Source organism: Carettochelys insculpta, chromosome 1 (genome assembly GCF_033958435.1).
Source record: "Carettochelys insculpta isolate YL-2023 chromosome 1, ASM3395843v1, whole genome shotgun sequence".
Taxonomy (NCBI): domain Eukaryota; kingdom Metazoa; phylum Chordata; order Testudines; family Carettochelyidae; genus Carettochelys; species Carettochelys insculpta.
The window spans coordinates 118048709-118072959 of NC_134137.1; the positions used below are offsets into that span (position 1 = coordinate 118048709).

The 24251-nt window shown below is 43.8% G+C and overlaps 1 protein-coding gene and 1 long non-coding RNA gene across 6 annotated transcripts in view; one reads left to right on the forward strand and one right to left on the reverse strand.

The window, feature by feature from the left end:
- ING1 (inhibitor of growth family member 1) overlaps positions 1 to 23907 on the forward strand; it is a 28798-nt gene extending 4891 nt beyond the window's left edge. For 2 of the 5 annotated variants that reach the window (XM_074990306.1, XM_074990315.1), the window contains exons 2-3: positions 8371 to 8491; positions 22304 to 23906. In XM_074990306.1, coding sequence (XP_074846407.1) covers positions 22450 to 23007 — 558 coding nt within the window. In that variant the 5' untranslated portion in view covers positions 8371 to 8491; positions 22304 to 22449 and the 3' untranslated portion in view covers positions 23008 to 23906. Of the gene's footprint in view, positions 1 to 326; positions 3276 to 8370; positions 8492 to 11331; positions 11980 to 13614; positions 14382 to 22303 lie in introns of those variants that run through there. The other 3 variants (XM_074990289.1, XM_074990297.1, XR_012645015.1) reach the window with 3 other exon arrangements.
- On the reverse strand, positions 5529 to 11143 carry LOC142011233 (uncharacterized). The gene is made up of 3 exons (XR_012645016.1): positions 11030 to 11143; positions 7066 to 7411; positions 5529 to 6963 (listed from the first exon to the last, which is right to left on the reverse strand). It is a non-coding gene; the product is annotated as an uncharacterized LOC142011233 (long non-coding RNA).
- Positions 23908 to 24251: the final 344 nt, after the last annotated feature.

The following is a 24251-nucleotide window of genomic DNA, read 5'->3' on the forward strand; positions in this document are numbered from 1 at the left end:
CATTGTGAATGATTTCTGTTGGCAGATACCTTTGACTCCTCTATAATTCCACATGCAGGTTGATAGAAAAGTTGTCATTAATTCTGTGATCTTCTTTGTTTTGTACAGTGCCAATCACTTTGGCAGAGTTCAAATTAATAATAAATAACAATTAATGGCATGTTTTTAACTCATTCCCTAGTTTGGTTGATATGGTTAATATTGCTGACTGATCACAAAAATGCATTTGGAACTCCTTTGAAATCATCTGAAAGTAAAAAAAGCACATCATACTTGTCCTTTGCTGTGTACACTGGCTTTTCAAATAAATTAAAATTACATTACAGCTATCAGTCCTTATCTCTCAAGCGCTCTATGGCCTGGGCCCAGGATATCTAAGAGACCACCTAAAGCTCTCAGATGAAGACCATGGTTGACAACTTTGCTACTTGGGAACAGTGGAACTGTCTACAATAAGAGTTAAGCTTTTCTGTGTGGAAGAACTTTCTTTGGGCTGGTCTGAGACTACGGATTGACCTCCCTGAGGCACTAAGCACCATCTTTTTCTTCGACACATGGTGCTCTTCTTTGTCTTTGCAGTCTCTAACATACACACTAATAGCAACAGGTATGTTCATTGTAAATCGTACTAAAACAAGTCATTCTATTGCACATGCTTGTCCCCAAAGAAAAAGGATGAGAGAGTAAACGCACGACAGATGTTTATTGTGTCATTTAATGCACAGCTGGAAGGCTCTGAGATACTATGGTAATGAACATGGCCTAAAAACCAAAAGAGAATACAATAAAGTAGAGGACTTAGTTCCAGGGGTATTCAGACAGGTTTAAATTAACATTCAGTTGGATAACCTCCATGTGCTACCATGAAATGTAATTTTCTAAGTACACAAAAGTTTATGGATATTATTAAAGGCACTGAAACAATAAACATGCCATTGTATTTTATACTTATTCAACTGTAGTAGAATAAATTTAATGAAATAACAGAGAGACTAAAAGGAGAATTAGATTTCAAAGTAAAAGATGTCTCTGCCAACCTCACCCAGGAGTAAGTGGGCTAATGATCTTGATGTGTTGGAACAGTGAATTATGCACCTTAAATCAAGAATACTCCTGGGGATTTCCAAACACAGGGCTGGATTCAAGCATATGGGAGCTCCAGGCACCTCACAGTTTCTCACCAGCCCCTTCCTTTCTCTGTGGCCCCAATTTATTTGGCATCCAGGCCTGGGCCGGGACCAGGAGGGAGCTACTCCTCATGCTGGCTGAAGTTGGCTATTCCAGCTCTCTGCATATGCAGCATGGCTGTTACTTGTGAGACAGCCTGGCCGAGGCAGCAGCCTTTACTGCCCCCTCCAGTCCCTGCTTGAGCCTAGCTGCCAGAGAGGGGCCAAGTGAGCCACAGTCCCACCATTCTCTGGCATGTTTCCGGTTCACTTGGCCCCTGTCTCTGGCACCCAGGCCTGGATGGGGAACAGAGAGGGTAAGGTGGGCTGTTGCCCCAGCTAGGCTCTTTCACAGCAGCTGCTGTACTGCACAGAACGGTGACCTGGAGTGGGCAGCATGAGAGGCAGCTGATTCCACCGCTTCCATTCCTTCCCCAGGCCTGGGTGCTAGTGACGGGGACTGAGGGGGTTAGGAAGCAGGTGCAGCAGAATTTCCCCAAGTAGGCCAAGCGGAAATGTGGGGGATATTTGACCTCACATGCCCTCAGCAGGCATCACTGAGGGACCTCCTCTACCCCTGATGTAACCTGAAGTGCTGCATCAGCTTGATAGAATGGGCTGGACCTGCTCTTTTTTTCTCCTTCTGCCTCATACTGAATTCTCTGTGCCGTGGTATTCAGGGGGAAGAGAAGGCCCAAAGCAGTGTGTCTTGGAGATATTATTATCTCTGTGATCTTTGTTCTGTACCCCTGGAGGTACATAGGCAGTTTGCACCACTCAGATCTGTTGTTTCAAGTTGTAGGCTGACTCAAACAGTCACCACTACATTGATTACACTGGGGCACTGTCTTCTAGCTTTTCTGTCCAGCCAGGAGGGCGAGAAACTTATGCTTTTATTAATGAAAGCTGAAATTCTAGGCTGGAGACCTGACCCCAGGAGTCTTAGGTATGAGCCTATATGTTGCCTATGCTTGAATCTAGCTGTGTCCAAAAGGCACAGAATTTTCCCCTGCAGTATGAGAAAAGTGGGAGATCTGTCCGGTGAACAATCGTATGATTCACTTGAAGTTCCATGAGCGAAGTTGAAGTGGGTGATAATATTTGGCTGTAATCATGGAGATGCTGATGCTTTTGGAAGTTACCTGTTTTGTCACAGATGAATTGCTCTTGTGAACACAAAGGTTAATTGTCCTAATATTCAGTTCAAAACTTAGATCAAATATCACATCTATCCACCTGGCAAGAGGGAATCAAATGCTCCATGACAAAGCACTTCAGTGTAAATCATTTGCACAGCACTGAATGTGCTTCTTCTCAAAGCCTACCCGGATATGCTTTTACACAAGTGACAGGAAATAAAAGATTATTGAGTGTTTTTAGATTAGTTAATATTTGTAAAGTACTTAACAAATATGTCAACTGAAGGTAAATCCCACCTTAATGAATGCAGAGGGTCCCCTTTCCTGGGCAGCAGGAGACGTGGTGGTGGCAGTGTGCAGACACAACGAGGATTTCTGTGGCACCTTAGTGAACTACTTGTTTTTGGAGTTCCAGACTAACATGGCTACCCTGCAGAAACTGCACAGATAGATCCAGCAGTGCGACATAGGAAATTTGCACTTTCATGCATATTGAAGGGCACAACAGAAGAGGGAGTAAAGCCACAGATGATTCTTAAGGTTCTCTTAATCTCCCCAAAGCAGATGCACAAAGAGCCGTTTGACTGAAGAAGCTTTCACCTCCCAATGGGCAGCTCTGCAGCCACTCTTTAATCTTGGGGTCAGACCCTCCAACATAGTCTGTCAAGCTCTCAGATGGAACCCACAAGGAAAACGCAGAAGAGGAAGACCTCGGGCAAAGTGGAGAAGATCTACTGAGACTGAAGGACAACAACAGGGGTACTGCTAGGGTTATCTAGGAGTTTTGTCCTGAGACGGAGTGAAGTGGAGGAGACTTGTAGGTGACCTGTGCTCCACCTGGAGTACAAGGGCTTAAGTCAAGTCAGATCCTCCAGTCAGGCTGGGCACTACATTGAGGATCGGACCCCAAGAGCTAACTATTATAGTTATTGGACCCATATGTTAGCTGGGTTTTATCCAAACAACTGTAGCATGAGTAAGGAATAAATAAAAATAAAGTTAGAACTTCTTAGTTTTTCTTATCAGTTGTTGGGAAATGTACTTTATAAGGTCTGACTCTCTTCTCCTTGGAGTTCATGGGCCTGCATATTTTTTTTTTAAATAAAAGAACAGAAAGTTTCTTGAAATTGTTGAAAAGAAAGGAAGCATCCGTAATGTCCTCTAGACCATGTTCATAGCATATGGATTCTTTGTAGTCAGACTGCAGTGCTGGAGCCTGCTAGAGAAACTGACCCAGAGAAAATAGGGGAAGAAATTTAAAAACAAACTAGAACGCAAAACTGAATACAGCATTAACCATGTATTTCTGCACTGAAATTCTTCTCAAGCTCTAAGTATCTCTTAATCTCTCAATCTCTAACATTCAACAGAAATGTTATAACTAGTCGTTTAATATTATCTCTCCCCTTTTGATAACCTTGGCGTGTCTCAATGTGTTTAAAATATCCCATCCATTATTTTTAAAAGATGCTTAAAACTTGTCTCTGTGTTGGTTAGAGGGCACATTCAATTTTTGTTTTGCTTTGTTGTTAACTTTTAAATCAATTTCAAAAACGTCTATAAAAGAAGGAAAGTGGACTTGTTGCAGAAGTAACAAACCATTTGAGATGATTTCAGCATGAGAAAATGCATGCACACAGAAAAATAAACTCAAGGGCTGGTGGGTTTTAAAGAATAGCCAACATAGTAGCCCTTGTTACTCCCAATCTTCTATAGAGCTAGTCAGGGTGGTCTACAGATTTTAGCCTAATCTTGCTACTGGTCACAATCTTAGCAAACTTTACGAGTTCTTTATTAAAGTCTTCATCAGATAATGTTTTTGGCTTCTGTCCCATAGTTTATGTGAAGTAGAACAGAGGTCTTACGGGGGGTGTAGATTTACGTTAAGCATCACTTTTTCGGGGGGATAAAGCAGTGTTAGCATTGCTTAGGAAATGTATCCTACTTGGATCAAATTTGTGAAGTTATAGAAGATTTACTAGGGAACTAAACCAAGGGAACTGCTAGTTCCATTTTCCTAATTTGGGGATCTGTTAAGTCCATGTCATGTTCCAACATTAACAAATATTTTGATCCAGATCTCTAAATCACCAAGCCTATAAGTAATAGACATTGGGACAACCACCAGCATGCAGACTTTCCTGAAAGGAAAAAAAAAAAGATGTCATGGTGACACTCAAAATTTTATTTTAGCATGTGACAGTTTGGGTCAGGATATTTCTCAGAAAACCCAAATGCTAGAAAATCTCAGATAAATCACATAAAATGGCACTACTGGAGAACTGGTTCTATAATTTGGTGACTGGTCATGTCAGACTGGATGGAGAAGAAAGATGGACAAGTCTGGCTGTCAAAGACAGAAAATTCATCAGCCAAATCGTATGTGACAGAGACCAACAGTGGAGATTTCAGCAGAAACTGCTGACATTTACAACTTGTTCTTCAACAGATGGCGGCTATGAAAAAGTATAACAAGTGGGGTTCCGCAGGGGTCTGTTTTAGGACCAGTTCTGTTCAATATCTTCATCAACGATTTAGATATTGGCACAGAAAGTTCGCTTATTATGTTTGCAGATGATACCAAGCTGGGAGGGGCTGCAGCTGCTTTGGAGGATAGGGTCATAACTCAAAATGATCTGGCTAAATTGGAGAAATGGACTGAGGTGAACAGGATGAAGTTTAATAAGGACACTGTGCTCCACTTGGGAAGGAACAATCAGTGTCACACATACAGGATGGGGAAAGACTGTCCAGGAATGACTACAGCAGAAAGGGATCTAGGGGTTATAGTGCACCACAAGCTAAATATGAGTCAACAGTGTGATGCTGTTGCGAAAAAAGCAAACATGATTCTGGGATGCATTAACAGGTGTGTTGTGAACAAGACACAAGAAGTTACTCTTCCACTGTACTCTGCGCTGGTTAGGCCTCACCTGGAGTATTGTGTCCAGTTCTGGGCACCACAGTTCAAGAAAGATGTGGAGAAATTAGAGAGGGTCCAGAAAAGATCCACAAGAATGATTAAAGGGCTATATAATGTCACCTATGAAGAAAGGCTGAAAGAATTGGGCTTGTTTAGTGTGGAAAAGAGAAGATTGAGGGGCGACATTATACTGTTTTCAGGTATCTAAAAGGGTGTCATAAGGAGGAGGGAGAAAACTTGTTCTTTATGGCCTCTGAGGATAGAACAAGAGGCAATGGACTTAAACTGCAACAAGGAAGGTTTAGGTTGGACATGAGGAAAAAGTTCCTAACTGTCAGGGTGGTCAAATAGTGGAATAAATTGCCAAGGGAGGTTGTGGAATCTCCATGGCTGGAGATACTTAAGAACAGGTTAGATAGATGTCCATCAGGGATGGTTTAGACAGTACTTGGTCCTGCCATGAGGGCAGGGGGCTGGACTCGATGGCCTCTCAAGGTCCTTTCCAGTCCTAGTATTCTATGATTCTATCCCACAATGAATAAGGGATTATTATGAGAGGGGACCTTTTTTCTTTGGGAGTTCACCTTTTCCCCTCTTGCTGCTTCTCGAAGGGGGAGGTCAGGGTAATGCAGAAGAGTGGGGCAGAGGGAGAAAAAAGGTGGATATGATCTTCACAGTGAAGGATGTGCTGGAGGCATTAGCTTGCCCCACATCCATACCCCTTGTATTTCTATCTCCCTTTGAACACTGCTCCCCAGAGTGTTGAGACCAGGGTGCGGAACTGAGAACGGGTATGTGACTATGAAGGAATTATCATGCAGATAGTGCATTCTGTGCCAGGGCTAGCATTGCCAAGGAGCCAGGAGCAGGGAGGCAGAGAATTAGATTACAAGATGCTAAGAAATTATGTTTTAAAAACAATACAATTCTACTCCCTAAAACTTCTTTGAAGCAGGATTAAGATTGCCTTCTGGTGCCTCACCCTGCCTTTCCAGAGTTCAGCTATGTTAAAATATCTGAAAAGCAGGACACTGAAAGTAAAGATACATGCTAGCCCTGCAATGTTACTTTAACTTTGTCCTGTTTGAGCAATGCCCCAAAATGTCAAACCGCACATACTGATACACAGCCCTTGCACATCCCAGCTATTGCCAGCTCCAGGATGTGGCTCAGATCCTTCAACTAATGTAGTATGCATACTCTTTTTCTACTGAAGTTCACATCCTGGAGTCATTGAATCTTCAGCTCATGCTGGATCCCCATATTGCTGTGGTTGTCACATATGTTTAATCTTTTGCACTTGGTAAAACAGGGTGTGAGCATTTATTTTGGGGACCTCATCCATACCTTTTTCACCTAATAGCTGGGATTGCTGCAACATGTTCTGTATGTGTTTTGTATACCCGTGGGCTAACTCACAAAGCCATGCACCAGAGATCACTCTCCTGCCATGGGACTTCACACTCTTCTTTCAGAGCTTCCATTTTATTTCTCAGAATGAAACTACTTAACACAATTTCAATATGTCAATTATGTCCTTTCTTCCTGATCTGGGACCTTCCCCAAGATTCCCATCTACTCCCTACAGGGTTACACACCATAAATCATGTGCCTTGGAAACATGAAATAGGTTCTCTTTCATTACCCAGGAAATTCTGCAGGAGTCTTCCACTAGCATATGAGCTTTTGTTGACTTTTATGAAGACCAGCGGATCTTCAGGTTACCACCTAATTCCTGAATAACATGATCAGTCACAGGTTGGAGTAGGTTCAATTACACTTAAAGGACCAACCACCATTCAAAACATGAAAGTTGGTGCAGAATGAGGCTACTTACTGTCCATGTAGTGCTGAGAGAAAACTGAATCCAAGCTCAGAATTAGCTCCAGTTGATTTCTGAAATGTTTTGTGGGTGTTGATGCATAAATCTTTAAAAGGGTTTTTGGATCCTAAGTGCCGGAAAGACCTTCTTGCTCCCCTTTTGTCATACTGTGACACTTGGGATTAACAAAGATATACATTTAAATCATTCATTCAACCAAGGAACAGCCTGGGATGTCTTATCATTGAAAGATCCTCAGTTCTAGAATTCTCTCTTGGCGAAACGTGGCCCAGATTTATTGATCTTCAGGAAACACTGGAACGTTCATCTGTTTTCCCATGCTTTTCCTCAAAGGCATTGACTAGGACAGAAAGGAAAAGAGTAGAGTTCATTATTTTTGGTTAGTTAGGAGGTCCTTTTATGGCCATTTGACTTTATTATTTGTATGTATAATTATTCTTTTGTGCCTCAAGGATTAGGTGGGTTTTGTACTGCACAAAATAAATACATGTTTTATCACACTTAGCTGTTCAAGATTTTATATCATATGTAAGACAACTAAGAGACAAAAAGGAAAGATGAAACAGGATGAAGCATAAAATAAAAGAAAGCTGAAATTTTATGATAGTTATGTAGTGCTCAGATATCATTGTGATGAGCATAATATAAATAAATTCCTTCGGCTGTGTTTTGTACAGCATTGACCAACAGGTTAGTGCTTAATAAACAATAACAGTTTTGCCAACCCTATACATTCAAAAATCATCATGAGTCAGGCCTCTAGAAATCATAAACTGGCATAAAATCGTAACATTATTTAACAAATATGGGGTTCTTTTTATTTGCCTTCTGAATTTGGTGCCCTTTGGGATCATGTTTTTCAGCTTTTCTCTGCAACCATGAGGCTAGAAACTTACTTCAAAAAGTCTTTTAAGAAAAGCTGAGATGCCAGTGTAATCATATAACTTCTGGATCTGGGACTTTAAGAAAAAAATTTCATGTAGGCACAGGCACGTTTTCTTCATATTGAGAGACTGGTGATAAAAATCACACAGGTTGCCCGTACTCGTTTAGTCAATTAATGTCTGCATGACTGAAGTCATGTGTTTATAAGTTAATACTCATGAAGACTGCTGAAGACCAAATATATATGACACTTGTAAGGAAATTTTAATAAAGAGGCCTATTCTGAAGTGCCTTCAATACACATTTTCCCTCCATTCTTTTTATGATTGTTCGCATAGACCTTGTAGGCTGAGTGCGCAGCATCCCAGAAAATTAAGTTTTGTGATTTATATTCCCCCTATTTTGTCCTTACAGAATGAACAAAGTGGAGAAATCCAACCCCTCCCCTGGGGAGATTCCTCCAGACACCAACCAGGGTTCTCCTCCTCCACAGCCGCTTCCCTTCAGTTGAAGCTTCAATGGCAGCAACAGCCAGGTCAGTGAAAGAAACACAGGGGAGAAATGCATGGCGAGCTACTAGAGAAACTAGCAAAGCACGAGTGATTGGGGAGGACAGAGAAGTGGATGGAAGGGGGAGAAAAGGGGGAGAGAGGAGGAGCTAGGTCTCTCCTGCTGATGATACTGTTGTCTTGACAACTGGGCTTACCAATACCCATTTTAAATAAAAATATCCCCTCCCCGTTAAAGCACATAAGGGGAGGGGAGAAACCTGCTGATTTTAATCACTTTATTGAAAAGGTTATTGTTTAAATAATAACACTTCAGCTCCTTGAAAGACACCTTCCCTCTGCCACCATGATCTTAGCTCCAAGAGCACAGCAGCAAGGCAGATCAGAGAAAGGCTGGGTCTCTGCCACCTCTGGAGGAATGAGCTTTCCAGCCAGAGCTTTTTCTACCGCCAGTCTTGCTTACTGGAGGGCAAGGAGAGTGAGAGGGAAGGAAACACTATCCGTGGGAAAGGAGGATTTTGCTGTGCGTATTGCAGTCCGTTTCCCCAGTGGGGAGGAAGGGTGTGTATTTTCCATTCTCGCTCCCTTCTCAGGTTATTATCGATTGAAGGAGAATTTTGCTGCATGTTAATGTCTCCCTGTTTAGGGATGAGACAAGGATTTTGCTGTGTATATTTTAGTATCTCAGCCTCTGGAAATGTGTGTATTCAAGGGTTGGTGGTGGGTTAGTTTCCTTCCCACCTACCCCCAGCATGGTGCAGACTATTGCACACTTTGTGTTTTACCATCTTTCTTTCCCTGGGGGATTTACTGCATGTTATACTATGTCCTTCACTCTTCTGGGACTATCTGCTATTGGGGAGATTTTGCTGTGTGTCAGGCACACACAGGGATTGGAACATTTTAGTGGGGGATGCCAAGGAAGAGAAATCGTGTAAATTGTGATGTTTGTTATTAACACATATAGCAGGACAGATGTGTATTAAACTTCAGAAAACAAAGATTCCCTCTCCTCTACTTGCAATCTGACTTAAAGGTGACCTACACTGGCAACATAATTGGCTGTGAGGTTTTTTTTAAAAAATGTCTTTATGCTGTTTGAAGGCTTGAAGGGTTTGTTTTACATATTAATAGCTCTGACATCACTTTTCTCTTTTTCTGTGGGGAGCTAGAGAATGAGCAGGGCTAGGACGTTTGCTGCAAAGGAAGGGAAACCAAATTAGTTTACAGATACAAGCGGTCCTATAGCACCTTAAAGACCAATACATTTATTTATTAGGTAATGAGCTTTGGTGGGTCAAACCCACTGCTTCAAATCTGAAATCTGAAGCAATGGGTCTTACCCACGGACGCTCATTACCTAATAAATAAATGTATTAGTCTTCAAGGTTCTACAGGACTTTTTTTTTTGGAAGCCACAGACCAACAATCTGACATTAGTTTAGACTAGCTGTGATCAATTCTTCGGACAGCTTAAAACCCTCCTACTGGTTTGTTATTTCTTTTGGTTGGCTTTTAAGTCAGGGTGCAGCATGAAAAGCAGTTTTATTAAAGATTCAGCAAGGCGGCAGCCAGTTCTCGAATCCGATGAGCCAAGGCATACGTGCAGCCAAACTTAAGGGGAAAGAAGCCTTATAGGGCTTCCCCGAGCTGTTCAAGTAGAGGGAGGACTGAATTTTTCTGTTGGACCATTAGGACGGGCAGCTGACGGGATGAGGCTGCATAAAGCGCCCCCAGGCATCCCCTTCTGTGTCCCACCCACCCTTCTTCGGGATGCACACCCGACCCCTGTATCCCGGAGGTATAACCCCCTCCCCCCAGGCGCGCGCTCCCGCCGACCTCCCCCGCCCCGCTGCGCTGCGCGCGCGCGCGAGTTCCCTTCTCTCAGCAGTAACCCCTTTGTTCCCTGTACGGGCATGTGCGGACTACGTCCCCACAGCGCAGTGAACATGTGCAACGCGCATGCGCGGAACCCGGAGGATGTTGGGAAATGTAGTTCAAGTTTCTTCTGCCCCACACTGACTATGGCCTCCATTTTCTCGTCTCCCCCCTCCCACGGCGCATGCGCCTAGCTCCCTTGTCGCGGTATCCCAGGCCCGCCCCAATTCCCTTCTCCTATTGGCTCATTCATCAGAGCAGTGGGCGGGGCGGAAAACGACTGGCTGGCAGACATGTCAGTCTGTGCTGGGCTGAGTGACTTGGATTGGTGCAGTTGCCCGGCGGTGGCTGTGCTGGGGTTCGGGAACAGGGTGCGGAGACTCACGCTGAGGCTGTACCCGGTCGGCGGGACTCCGGGCGCTCCCTTTTGGAGAGGGGCGAGGGGCTGAAGTAGCAGCGTCGCATGCTCTTCCCCCAGTCCGGCGGTGATGCTTCCCGCCGGAGGAGCTGCGCGGGCCAGTGCAGTGCAAAACTTTCTCCCAGGGACCCCCGTGCAAAAGAACCCAACAACTACGCACACAATTTAGCACCTCCCCGCGCACCGCAAGCTCAGCACCAGGCACAGCTTTCCTTATAGCGTCAGGGCCCTTGCACGTAACCGGAGCGTTTTCTAGCTGGCCACGTACCTGCTTAGTTCCCCGGTATCACGTGGAAATGTGTTTGCTGCCTATGTGCCCCACCACTACCAACTGCCTTCCCTTTACCCCACGCCCCTTGTTTCTGCTGTTGCACTAGCCCCACTCCTTGCTCTTAAACGTGAGTACGGAGAGAGGCGGTGCAAAGCTAATAAATATGCACATGAGCGTTACTGTTGCTGCTGTTGGGGCGGAGGGGGAGGGTCAGTGTGTAGAGAGGAGGGGTGCGCATGCGCGGTGCGTGGCGGGGCTGAATGTTTCCCAAGTGTTTGAAACTGGTATTTGGGTTTTCCACGTTGGATCAAGTGCGGCGTATAGCGAGCGAGAGAGAGCGAGCGATCGCGAAGGGAGGCTACAGTGATATAGCTGGGGAGCCGCGGCCGCAAGCCGAGCGTGGACGGAGAGAGGAGAGGAGTTGCCCGCGGAGGAGCCGCTGCTTCTGTCAGACACTTTGCAGAACAGATTTTGTTTCCAGATTGTTTCAGAGGATCTGCTTTGATCCCCCCTCCCTCCTCCTGCTTCGCACACACAAATCCCTCTGATTGTTCCTACCACCTCCTTCGTGAGTTACCCACAACGACAGCCATTCAATCAGCTGCTGCCAGCGGAGGGTGCGTGTGTTTCTCGCTCGCTCGGCTTTCACAAGAGAGTCAGATGTAGCTTCTGTCGGTTTTTGGGGCGCTCCAGAGAGAGGTGGGCAGAGAGCGAGCCGTGTAGTGGGGCTGTCGTCTTTGGAGTGAGGAGCACTCGCTCTCGCCCGGGAGGGGGAAACGGGGAGGAAGACTGTTTGTCTTGCCGGATGAAAATGTTGAGTCCTGCAAACGGAGAGCAGCTTCACCTCGTGAACTATGTGGAGGATTATCTGGACTCCATCGAGTCTCTGCCCTTCGATCTGCAGAGAAATGTCTCTCTGATGAGGGAAATTGACGCCAAATATCAAGGTAAGTGCTTTCTTCTGTGTGTGTGGGGTGCTGGGTTAGGGTTGTCTTTTCTTTCCTAGGTGGCTAGGTCCTGGCACCCTTTGCCTCTCCCCCACCCTTCGCCTCCTGCAGGGATGGTAGTTTTATTTTTGGGAGGAGGGAGAAAGCAGGAAAAGAAAGCCTAGGAGAGGAGCTGATCTATAGCGTTAGCTCTTGTCAGGGGCGGAACAAAAGGTCTCCGGCTTCTCTTATTAAGCAAGGACTCTGCTTTTCGGTGTAAAATACTGCACAAAAAGACTGGGGGCAGGAAAGTGGGGTGTGTGTGTGTGTGAGGGGGGTGTTATTGCTGGGTGTGTAGTTGTGAGTGTGAGGGGGAGGTTTTGTAGGTACCACGGAAAGTGCTGGGTGGGCAGAGGGAGAGATTACAGCACAACAACATTTAGGAATGTACAGTATTCATTATGGCTGTAGTAAGAGGCTGCTAGGGAAGGAGCGGGGAGGAGGTTTAGATGCGAGTGGGGGGCAGGGTTTGCTTTCTTCAGTCTCTTTTAGAGTGAGGGTGCTATTCACCCCTGTGTGTGGGTCTCGGAAAAGGAGAGTTACGTAAAATAAAGGTTGGATGGGTTATGGATGAGCTGAATGCTACGTGCTCCTTCCTTGCGGCGTGCTGGCTGCACTCACTCTGGGGCATGCCGTCTCCTTGCCCCACGGGCGGCGGTGAGGGAAAGGGCTTAGTCTGCGTGGGCTTCAGAGTAGCTTTGCCACTAAGCTTGGAAACAGGAAGAAGAGGTGGCATTGGGTGCTGAAGGGGAGCCCGGTGCTGGAATATGCTCCCCCTCCTGTTGTTCGGGGCGGGGGGGGGGCGGTCTCTGCGGCACTTGCAGCTGATCTGCGGACACCTCTCCCGCACGGGTAGAAGACTAGCAGGAGCCACCCTATCAAGGGCCCGGCAGTAGGGGGCTACGGGGCTGGCTGGGTCGGGCAATGTTGCCCGCGAAGGGAGGGGAGGAGCACGCAGGGCGGCGCATCTGCCGAACCTAGCGCTTCAATACCACCATGAGCTGCCTCCGCGCTATGTCGGAGTCACCCTCGGCGCGGCATTTATAGCCCTCCTTCATTAGCATATCGTGGTTCGCTCCGCCTCGCCCCATTGGCTGGGATCAGCCCCACGGCTCAGCGTCTGCCGCTAGCTGCCTGGCCGCGGTGTTCCGCCTTCTAGCTCTGCCTTCTCGTGACGTTTCCGAAGGCCCTTTTTTCTGTGGGGTTGATTTGAATAGCGTGAGTCCTCCCTCCCCATTCCCCGTTTCTGATTGGCACCGTGGGCTGCGCGAGGCAGGCACAACTTTTGGGCTTTTGGATTGTGATTGACACGTTTTCAGGGGGCGGGTGGGTGAATTTTGTCTCGCCTTTTCTGATTGGAGCGTTGGGAATGGACGGCGGGCTCTGGGTGGGTTTTCACTTTCTGGTTGCGCCTGTGTGCTTTGGCATCATTCTGATTGGTGCAGTTTTCCGGAAGGGGCGGGATCTCGCAGTGGTTCTGATTGGTGCGCTGATCTGGTTAGGGCGGGTTATCCTCGTTTTTCTTATTCTGATTGGTAGGTGGTAGACACTCTTTTTTCTTCTCCTTCCGTCTGTTAGCCGAGGAACAGGGGAAGCTCGGCGGGCCCATTTCCTGTTAAAGAACAATAGCCTGGCGTCACGTCCTGCTTGTCCCTGCTGCGTTGGCAACTGGCCGGTTGCTACGGAGAGGTGGAGTCTCCTGTCGGGGCGCTGCCGAAGCTCCATCCTCGTTGGCTGAGCGCCCGCCGCGGCCCCTCCCTCTGTAATGGCGACGGAGATGGGAAGGGAGGCTGGGAGCCGAGCGCCCCCTTCTCCCTCAGACTGTCACCTCCCGTATTGCGGCCTCCTGCTGCGCGGCGCCAGTTCAGGGCTGGACCAGAGGTGCTCGGGTTCGGGCCCGGCCCCTGTGTTTGGCTCCCTCTAGACGGAGCGGTCACTTAGCTCACCCCAGTGTAGGAGGTGGATGTGGGTGGGGGCGTGTGTGCTACGGCACCGCTGGCTCGAAGTGGTGTATCTCGATGTCGGGGTTCTCAGCACCCCTCCTAGAACAAAACTTAACAGCGCTGCAGCCCCCAAACCTTCACCGCTGCTGCCACCCCTTATCCCTACTGCGCCCTGGCCGTTCAGCGTGGCAGTGCTGGTCAGCGGCTGTGGCTGTGGGAAGCCACCGAGTGCCAAAGCAGATCCCAGAATGCGGAAGAGAAACCAGCCCGCCCCCTTCCTGGGCAGCAGCCGACACAATACCCGGCCTCGCTTGTAGCCGGGAAATGGACGCTCACAGCTCTGCTGCACCACATATCAAGGAAGCGCTCCCATAGTGAGGGATGCCACCTCAACCCAGTCCTGCTGTGGCAGCTGGGCTGGTAAGTCCACAGCACAGAACCTGCAGAATGTACAGTACTTTCTTCTGCTCTTCATGATGCCTCTATCATCTCTTTCACTTTGTTTTTCAGAAAAGCAAACTAACCAAGTTTTAACCCTCTTTCAAACAGGGAGGGATTCCACAAACACAGATTTCTATGGGGCTTCTAAATACAGTTTACAGCAAGATTTTGGAAGATATTTTAGATGTGGAATTGTTCCTTAAATAAAAGTTAATTGAACTTTGCATAGCATTTTTTCAGTGCTAGTATACCAAAAGTTTTTACAGACCGCCTTCCTTAAACATTAATCCTCCTGTGACAAACAAATTGAGGCATCTTTTGACCTCCCTGTAAAAAAATTAAAAATTGTAGACCAGAGCATTGTAATAAGGTGCTAATACTCAGATTTCATTATTTGTACAAAAAATAGAAGTAATGTATGACCAGTTATTACAAACATGAGTTACAATTGGGTAAATGAATAAAATACGTATAGGGCAGCATCCTTATTTTACCAATCACTTATTAAGTTAAATTTAATAATTAGCGACAGCTCTTCTCGTTGTTCTACCATATATAGTATATGTATTCCCCAAACTACCTCTGGTAAAGGTGGTGTTTTTTAAAGCAAAACCTGTGTTCCTATCTGCCTTTCTGAAGTCACCCTTTTGAAAGCGGAATTTTGAAAAACACTCAGCACTGGACATGTCGTACTCCCATTGAAGTCAGTGGGAGTTTCAGTATGCCATGCAGACCTGCTCTGGGCATGATTAGTTGAGAAGGTGATTAAAATGTTGACAGCTGTGGCTCTTCAGCTGTGTATGGAGCTGTACCAATGTTAGCAATTGTGGAAAATGATTATGCTAGCCACAAGCTGAGAGCATGCACCACAGGTCCCTGGCAATATAAAAGGAGAGGCAAATATCTCATAGGATGTTACAGCTGTTTCCACCAGAGTAAGGAAGAGCTTTTTGTTACTTGGCCTTTAGCTCTTTGTTAGAAGAGAAAGGTGATGGTCTCTATTTAAAGCTGTTCGTGTGGCTGTTGAAATAGATCCTCTTTTCATGTATGTTCTTTAAAAAAAAAAAAATTACAAGTAAAGATTTATACCTTGGCAGGCCTCAAATCAGCAGTCTGCTGTACTTAATTCAGACCAAGATATTCTTGGCAGCACAGGAGCCGCCTTTTATTTCAGATCAAAACTGAATATTCTAAATTAATTACCCTTATGGGGGTCTGAGCTTGCTGCCATCAATCAATGGGAACAGTGGGATAAATATTTCAAACTCTGAAAATAAATCTGTGACTCTTATTCAGCTATGGGTCACAGAGGAACTGGGCAAATACTGGAAAAAGGCAGATTTATCTCCATAACTATAATTTAAGTCTGTGATGTTATTGGTTTAGAGACTCATTGTAAAGCAGTAGATAATGTTGAAATAGATGTAAAGGGATAATTCTGCTAAGAAACTGGTTAGCTCAGTGCAGCAATTAAGATTGTCTGAGGGTATTTGCCTTTATTTTCATTCTTATGTTTGGGCTTTCTGATGCTACACAGTGAAAAAACACTTAGGCTATATCTACGCTACAAGACTTCAGTCAATACTCAAAAGTTGACAAAACAAAAATCACCAGAGTTCACAACACGGTTCACACTTTCTCCCTCTGTCTACAGATCATGTCCACGTCTGTTGCAGTGTTTCCCAACCTTTTCATCCTTAGTCACACCTCCGAAACCATTTGTGGACCCCGTCGAAGCCAATTCTAGACGCTTATGTACACTTCGTTACATGAAAAAGAAAACCACAACATATATTTTCAAACAGCAGTTAATATTATTGGAAGATGTTAAATTTAAAAATAATAATAGATTGTAACTTTGTAATTAATTTAAAACTTATTTTCTATGATCATTTTTAATTTGCCTTTTTTTTTTTTAATGGATCCTCTGCAATGCCCTCAGGGCCCCCAGGGGTCCACAGACCCTAAGTTAGATACCACTGATCTGTAATGTGAGCAGTGCACTTGTTGGTATGTATCACAGCACAGCAGCCTGTCCCCAGGAGCCTTCCAGTGATTTGCTGCTTGTTTCCCAAAGGAAGCAGCTCACTCAGCTGTCAGTTCCCAGAGCTGTGAAAGAGATGAGGCACGTATTTCCTGGGTAGCAGAGATCAAAACACTGAGCAGAGCAGTCAGGGCAGGCGTTGTGGGATACTGGCGGAATCCAGTTCTGTCAACAAAATGAACAACAGTGTCTACACTGGCTCTTTCTTGAAAATAAAGGGAGGAGGGAAAAAAACTCACTGACTGAAATATTTTGTCGCTAAAACTGCATTTTTTCCAGCGTAAGTCAACTTGTAGGGTGTATGTTCTCACTGTTTTGTAGCAGAAAAGTCAGTTTTCCTTAACAAAACTTGGTAATATAGATGTAGCCTGTGTTGCATATTTGTGTTCTCTGAAGCCTATGGAGTTAAAAGGTTCACAGTATTCCCAGCATGTGATCCTTGCACTTGTAATATTCCCAGCCTGCTTTAAACATGCAAGTGACAGAGCAAAACCAGGGACTCGGAGATATTATCATAGGTGTTTGACTAACTTGGGAGACATTGAAATGACTAGACTCTGGTATTGGGCCTCTGGGGGGATTAGCATTCGCCATTTTGGAGAGGACAGGCTGCTAAGTCCACTTGTCTAAGGAATACAAGAATTTAAAGGCTGGCGCTGCTTTCAGCAGAAAGAGCTGCTAAGCAACTTCTTTCTTATCTAGAATCACATTTAAATACCATAATCCCCCAACTGCATCCATTAGAACACCCATTTGTTGCTGAACAACCCTTTTTTGGGCACAGTAGTAAACAGCCATAAACTTTACTAAGGCTTTGTATACACTTATAAGGGTGCCCGGGCAGTGTGACCACAGCAGGTGCACTGGGTGCATACAGTGCTGAAATTTGCTGCGCTTGGGGGGAAGCAAGAGGTGTTTCACACCCCTGAGTCAGAAAGGTACAGCACAGTAACTGGTCAGTGTAAGACGAGCTTTCAGTATTTTGTGTTGTGCTGAGCAATTTTGATTAACACCTCACAGGAAGTGCTCAGGAGCAAACGTATTGTGGCTAAATGAAATAAGCCTGACTAATATGTTAAATTAAAGTAGAGCAGTCGCTGGCAGTGTGATCATGGTACATTTTCATGTGCATACATGATATTTAAAATGAAATTTGATAACAGGCTTGGAGCACTGAATTTATCTATTGTTGTTAAAAAAAAAAAAACAGTAGCCTGTAGAAAAACATTCTTTGAATATCCACAAAGCGAAGTATTTCTCCTAGAAAAAGTATCTGTATGTCAGGTTGAAGTGGGCTAGTCTACTAATGACAGTGGCTAAGTGCCGCAAAATTGGAATGTTGTCTTCTGAATTTCAATCATTGGAAATAAGGATAATATATAATCTCCCAATACACTTAATTTTTAAGAGTGTACCTTGATTAGGATAAAAGGTTTTTTAAATGTAGTTAGCTAGCAAATTCACACCAATTCTACCTGCTATAGTGCCACTAGCTCTAGCTAAAATAGTCTTAGAATATGTTAGTTAACATGTTATCAAAAAACAAACATCTTTTTATCCTAAGCTAAACAAAGCCAAATAGCAGGACCTTTGTTGGTATTAGTTGTGTAACAAAAACTATGAGCATGTTTTTTGTCCAAAAGAAGGTATTATTAGGCAGATTAAATTCCAATGCCAAAGGTTTGCGATTTCATTTAAATGTAGGTGGGATTCTAACATTTATTAGGTTAACTGAGATACTTTTGTGCTTTTACTGCAAAGATTTCCTTCTATACCTGTCATTCTTGGCTAGTATGCTAAACTGTTCTTAGCAGCTTGTTCATTTCAAGGTGAATGGAAAGAGAAACAAACCATGATGCAGTTAAAAAAGTAATCCTCATTCAACATAATATCTCAGGAGGAATGAGTATATTTATGATAGTGAAAGGAAAGGGAATCTAACATGTCTCACTGGTACTGAATAGAGTTTGATGAAATAAACACAGATCAAACACAGCCATCTATTTTTCACAGTTTATGAGCTCTAGAGCCACACATTTAACCCCCTAAAACTCTCTAAAACAATCTCTTATAGTGAGCTGAAAAAAATCTTTTTAGTAAGTAATGCAATAGTGCTACTTCAAAAATATGTTTATTTGGCTTACAAATGCCCGCGTTGACTTCTGCTGTTTTTAAATCATAACTCACAGCTGCTCCAGTTGTTACATAATATATTTGAATGTCCTAAATTCTTTCTTCATGCATACTGAAAATATATGTATTATTTACTCAGAATGCAACCTTTATGGAATATGTTGGTGCAGGAGGGACATGACTGTGTGCAGACATGGACCCAAGCCTCCGGCACTCCTTAAAAGAAAGTAAAATCCCTGAAATATATCAGTAGTTTGTAAATTGTAGTCCTGATCCAGCAACCTGTAGGCTGTGGTGCTCACCTGTCAAAGACTGAGGAACAGAATGGTGGCTTGGGCCTGGTCTGCGCTACACAGTTTTGTTGACAAAAGTCAGGTTTTGTGAACTGGAGGTGTACACATTGCAATGGTCCTTCTGCCAATGAAACTCCCCTGCTTTGCTGACAAAATAAACCACCTTGACAAGAAGCATAGAACTGTTTGAGGCAAAGGTATATTAACAACGTGTCAGCGTAGACACAGCACTTTGTTATCTTGATGTAAATGGTCTCCAGGAGCTGTGTCCCACAATACCAGTCCTAATTGCCTGGGTGAGTAGTTTAAACTCACTCCCTTGCACCAATGCGTCTACCATTGCCTCTGCCTCTCTAAAGGCCTGGGAAGTTTTGAAATTCCACTTCCTATTTGCTCAGGATTGACGTTCCCATCATGTCTTCCCATCTCACCATGTCAGCTCCCCACAGCAAATGCTGTCACACTTGGATACACCTGAGGAGTTTGATCTGTGTTCACTGTGGGGAGAGGAGGCTGTACAGTCCGTGCTCTGCTTCAGCCATTCGAACTTTGACCATAACAGTCAGGTTTCTTCTGGCCTATTGGACAAGAGCTACAAAGGGGACATGCCTCAGTGCCTTGTGAAGATAAAGGCACTGATGCAGGTGTACCAGAAGCCAAGGGAGTCAAACTGTCACTCTGGTGCTGCATCAAAGACCTACTGCTTCTGTAAGGAGCTGGATGCCAGCAATGAACCCACCTTCACTGCCAGGAGCCCCATGGCTACTTTGGCAGGGCTGGAGACACCCAAGTCAATCCCAAGGACAAAGTCGCTGATGAGAAGGTTGAGCTGGAGGATGATGTGGAGCATGTGTCAGGTTGTCCAGTGGTATGGCACGTCAGGAGGTCTAACCGGTCCCAGCAATCTGTCTCTCAAATTTTATGCTTCAGTAGAGGGGACCTCTGGTAAGTGATCTTTTTGAGTTGATACTGCTTGGTTATGTGAAGCAGAGCTGTCCTTTGTAGAAGGGGGTGAAGGAAAGGAAAGGTACAAGACTAACTGTGTGGATATGTGCTTCACATTCTCCTATTTAGCTAAGCACTGTGGTGAAACTGTGTTAATGCATCCTGAGATTTCATGAGACTACTACAGTGAGATGTCTAGGAAACTTTTCTGGAGCTACTTGTGAATCCTCTGTTGAAGGTTCCTTGACAGACTTGCTTTGCTCCTTCCCACATTGTAGGAAACTTTCCTGCACCAATCAGCAATCACTTGTGAAGGGACCAAAGCAGCACATAAGTGAGCAGCATAGGGACCCAGTCTGCAACTGCATGTATGCAAAAGATGCACCTTTGCATCCCTGCTTACCCTGAAGAGTGAGATACCATCTTCAAGGACCACTGTGCAAAATGGTGGCAGAATTTACAATATTGTCCCTAGTCACCTGCAGCGATCCCCTTAAAAAAAAAAACACTGAAACCCTTTGCCACATCTTGAGTGTCCCCCTCCCCCAGCCAACCTCTCCATGTTTAGGGAGTTTGCAGAGTAGTGTGCTTGCCAGGGGACAGTGAGAAACTGATTCATATTAAAAAGTATATTTTACTACATTGATTCAATGCAGCGCATGCACTGACAATTGTGCTTATGTTTATTGGGCTTCTGCAGATGTGGCCTTCAGTGGAATCCCCTACATAGGGGTGGAACATCTCTACGACATCAGGAAATGACCAAGGAGGACATATGCCAAGAGGTGCTCCGGTTCTCAGAGGCTGAAAATCAAGAGTGCAGGGAATGGAGAGAGACTGTAAAGGAAAAATTTAAAATACGCAGGGCTGAAAGGAGAGGCAGGAGTGAATTTTAATGATTCAGAAACAGATAATAAAAAGCAATAGAGGACCCAGTGGAGGTGTTGAAGTCACTGATCACGCTGGAGGGAGAACACATGCATTCCTGCCTTCAACCCCAAGACTACAGAACCGCTTTCCAAGCCCTTCCCAAACCCCACCCACGCATTGCTTGCTACTTCCCAGCCCATCTTGGTACCCTGGTCACTCCCTTCCCTCAGACAGCTTCCAAAACAATAGCTGGAGTTACACACAGCTATGAGAGCCTACATTGCCCTTCATTGTTATGTCCCTACACACCAAGCCTTTTGTATATGTTGTTAATTGGTTTTTAATAAAAAAAAAAAGACTCTCTGAACAAAACACCATGGTTGATGGTGGAATTAATACACAGTCTGTTTCATCATTTGGTGACAACAGAATCCTGTCCTTTTGAATCGCCAAAATTTTCATGCAAGGCAACAAGCATGGCAAAGAACTCGATCAGATGACCCCATTACTGGATCTCTTTGACAAAATGGCTGTTCAAAGCTGACCTGATTTGAATAGCACCCATCTTCCCCCCCCCACCATGTCCCTAACCCTTAGTGTCTGGCAGTTCAAAATCAGCCGCCAGGTGATCTGCCTCTATACTTCGCCCCAGGGAAACGTTTCACCTTTAGCCTGATGAATATGAAGCACACAGCAGGCCACGGATGACCATGGGAATATTTTTCTCATTGAAGTCCAATGTGCCACAAAGGCAACACCAGTGTGCCTTTAACCTATCAACAGCGCTTGATGATCTTTTTGCACCTGCTAAGGTTATTGTTGAATCACTCTCTGCTGCAGGCTTCATGAGTCCTGTGAGTAAGGGCTAAGTTGGGTCTCCCAGGATCACTATAAGCATTTCTTATATCCCCCGAATCTTCTGGTTTGAAAAGAAACTCCTTGACCTCTGTGCATTGATATCAGTGAAACACCAGTGGTTATTCCCAAGTGCCTGCAATAATATGGAAAATTATTATCCCTGTCTGCTGATGTATTACATCGCAAGATGACCCAGGGCCAAAATGGTGGTATGCAACTGTCACACATAGGGAATCCCTTTGCAGTAAAGCCATTCACTGTTTTGCATGTATTTTTTAGTCCCACCGCTGATTGCAGAAGCAATTTAGAAGCTGCTGCTGATGAAAATACAAACGAATTTTGGTTTATGTTATTGATTTTTCTGAAAGGAAAATTCTTGAAGATCTATGGCACTTAACTTAGCAATCTGTAACTTCCCTTCACTATGACAAGCTCCTTTATAAACATCACATACCACGGCATGCACAAAACTCACACAGGATGTAACAGTCTAAAATTAAATTATTTTAAATAATACATCTCTAAATTGGAGCTTTGATGACATTTTCATTCAATTTCAGAGATACCTACTAAAAAAAGAAAAATCAGCCATAGACGCGAGCCACTTGTTAGATTTCATCTTCAGCATGGCTGCCTCTGACCAACTTTGTACTTTACGAGAAAGTGTTGCTGCTTTTGGGAGGCAATAGTATGGAGAGGGTTTTTTTGCCAGGCTGTATATGCGTAATATTTATAGTTTTACTTTTTTCCCCTTTCAGAGATCTTAAAGGAGCTGGATGATTTTTATGAGAAGTTCAGACGAGAGACTGATGCAGTGCAGAAAAGAAGACTGTTGCATTGCATACAGCGAGCACTGATCCGAAGTCAGGAACTAGGCGATGAAAAAATCCAAATTGTCAGTCAGATGGTGGAGCTTGTTGAGAATAGAACCAGGCAAGTAGACAGTCATGTGGAACTGTTTGAGACCTGTCAAGAGACTAATGAGGCCACTGGAAACAGTGGCAAAGCCAACCAAGATAAGTCAAAGAATGAGGCAATCACTCAGGCTGAAAAGCCCAACAATAAGAGGTCTCGGAGGCAAAGAAATAATGAAAATCGAGAAAATGCTTCTAATAATCATGATCATGATGACATCACCTCAGGAACTCCAAAGGAAAAGAAAGCAAAAACATCCAAGAAAAAGAAGAGGTCTAAGGCTAAAGCAGAGAGGGAGGCGTCCCCCGCAGATCTTCCTATTGATCCCAATGAGCCAACATACTGCTTGTGTAATCAAGTCTCCTATGGAGAAATGATAGGATGTGATAACGATGAGTGCCCTATTGAGTGGTTTCATTTCTCATGTGTGGGACTCAATCATAAACCAAAGGGCAAATGGTACTGCCCTAAATGTAGAGGAGAAAATGAGAAAACTATGGACAAGGCACTGGAGAAATCTAAAAAAGAAAGGGCCTACAACAGGTAGTTTGTAGACGCTCTTAGTTGTGAAGAAAAACAATAATAAAGAAAAAAAACCAAACAACCAACCAGTGTATTTATTGTCAATGTCACCTTTGTTGAGGTGCAAGGATTGTAAAATGTATATTTTTAATTGAGGTTAGAAACTAAACCATTCCTGTTATAGGGACGGCAATAAGAGCAATTTTGTTTTTCCATTTGATACAGTTGTAAGAGGAAATTGGTCTGTGGACCAACACTAACAAAAGTGTAATAAGAGTTTAAATTTAGTGTTCAGACAATATAGTATTTCTTTTGTGCTGGTAGCACTATACCCATTAAAATTTAGGTAACAAATACTGTTTTAATGTAATTTCATTTTTCTTTATAGAGGAATGTTATTTACCTTTCCAGCAAATTGTCAAATATTTAGCCATCTGGTTGCATTTGAATAAAACTTACAGTACATTACAAATTATAATTTGTTTCAGTGGTGATCAATGAAAGATCAAACAAGAAGGTAAAATAAGACTTCTGCTACAGAGTGTGTCAGTATAACAGTTCAATAACGAATGTTTAAATAGCATTAGAAGATTATTTTTTAAAAAAAGTAAATGGTTAAATTTTACATGACAAATATTTTATATACTGGCCAAGTACCATAATGGCCATTTTAACATGATTGCGTACATTTTATATTTAACCAGGAAGTGGTTTAGTAAATGAAACAACATAAATCAAGCTTTATACTGTCACAGGTAATAGTGTAGCAATCTTTAATTTGTATAGGGTGTATAAATGTAAATTTTTAAGTGGAGTTGCACTTACTGTATTATAATTGGAAATGCAGCCAAATGCCATTGTGTATCCAATATGCATTTCCTTCTGTATGTATGAAAATTGTACAGCTGTGATATTAAGAAATAAATGAAAAAACTTAGTTTGCTCCTCTGGTGATTACATTTTAATATTCATTCATACCATTTAAAATTGATGTCTAACTTAAGTAGTACCATCAAGCTGCTGCCTGGAAGCTTAAAGTAGAATCTGTTATAACAGTAGTCAAATTATGCTTACAGTAATGAATCTTCAGAGGTCATATGATTAGTAGGAGAATAAGGGTCTTAATACCAATTTAACCTTTACATCCAGCTTTGCACTGTGGTGCTTATAGTTACTCTAAGACCTGGCCATGATTTTTTTTCTTTGTTTTTGTGTTTTAATGAATGGAATGGAACTTGTCACATTTATTAGTTTTCATGTGGATATAAA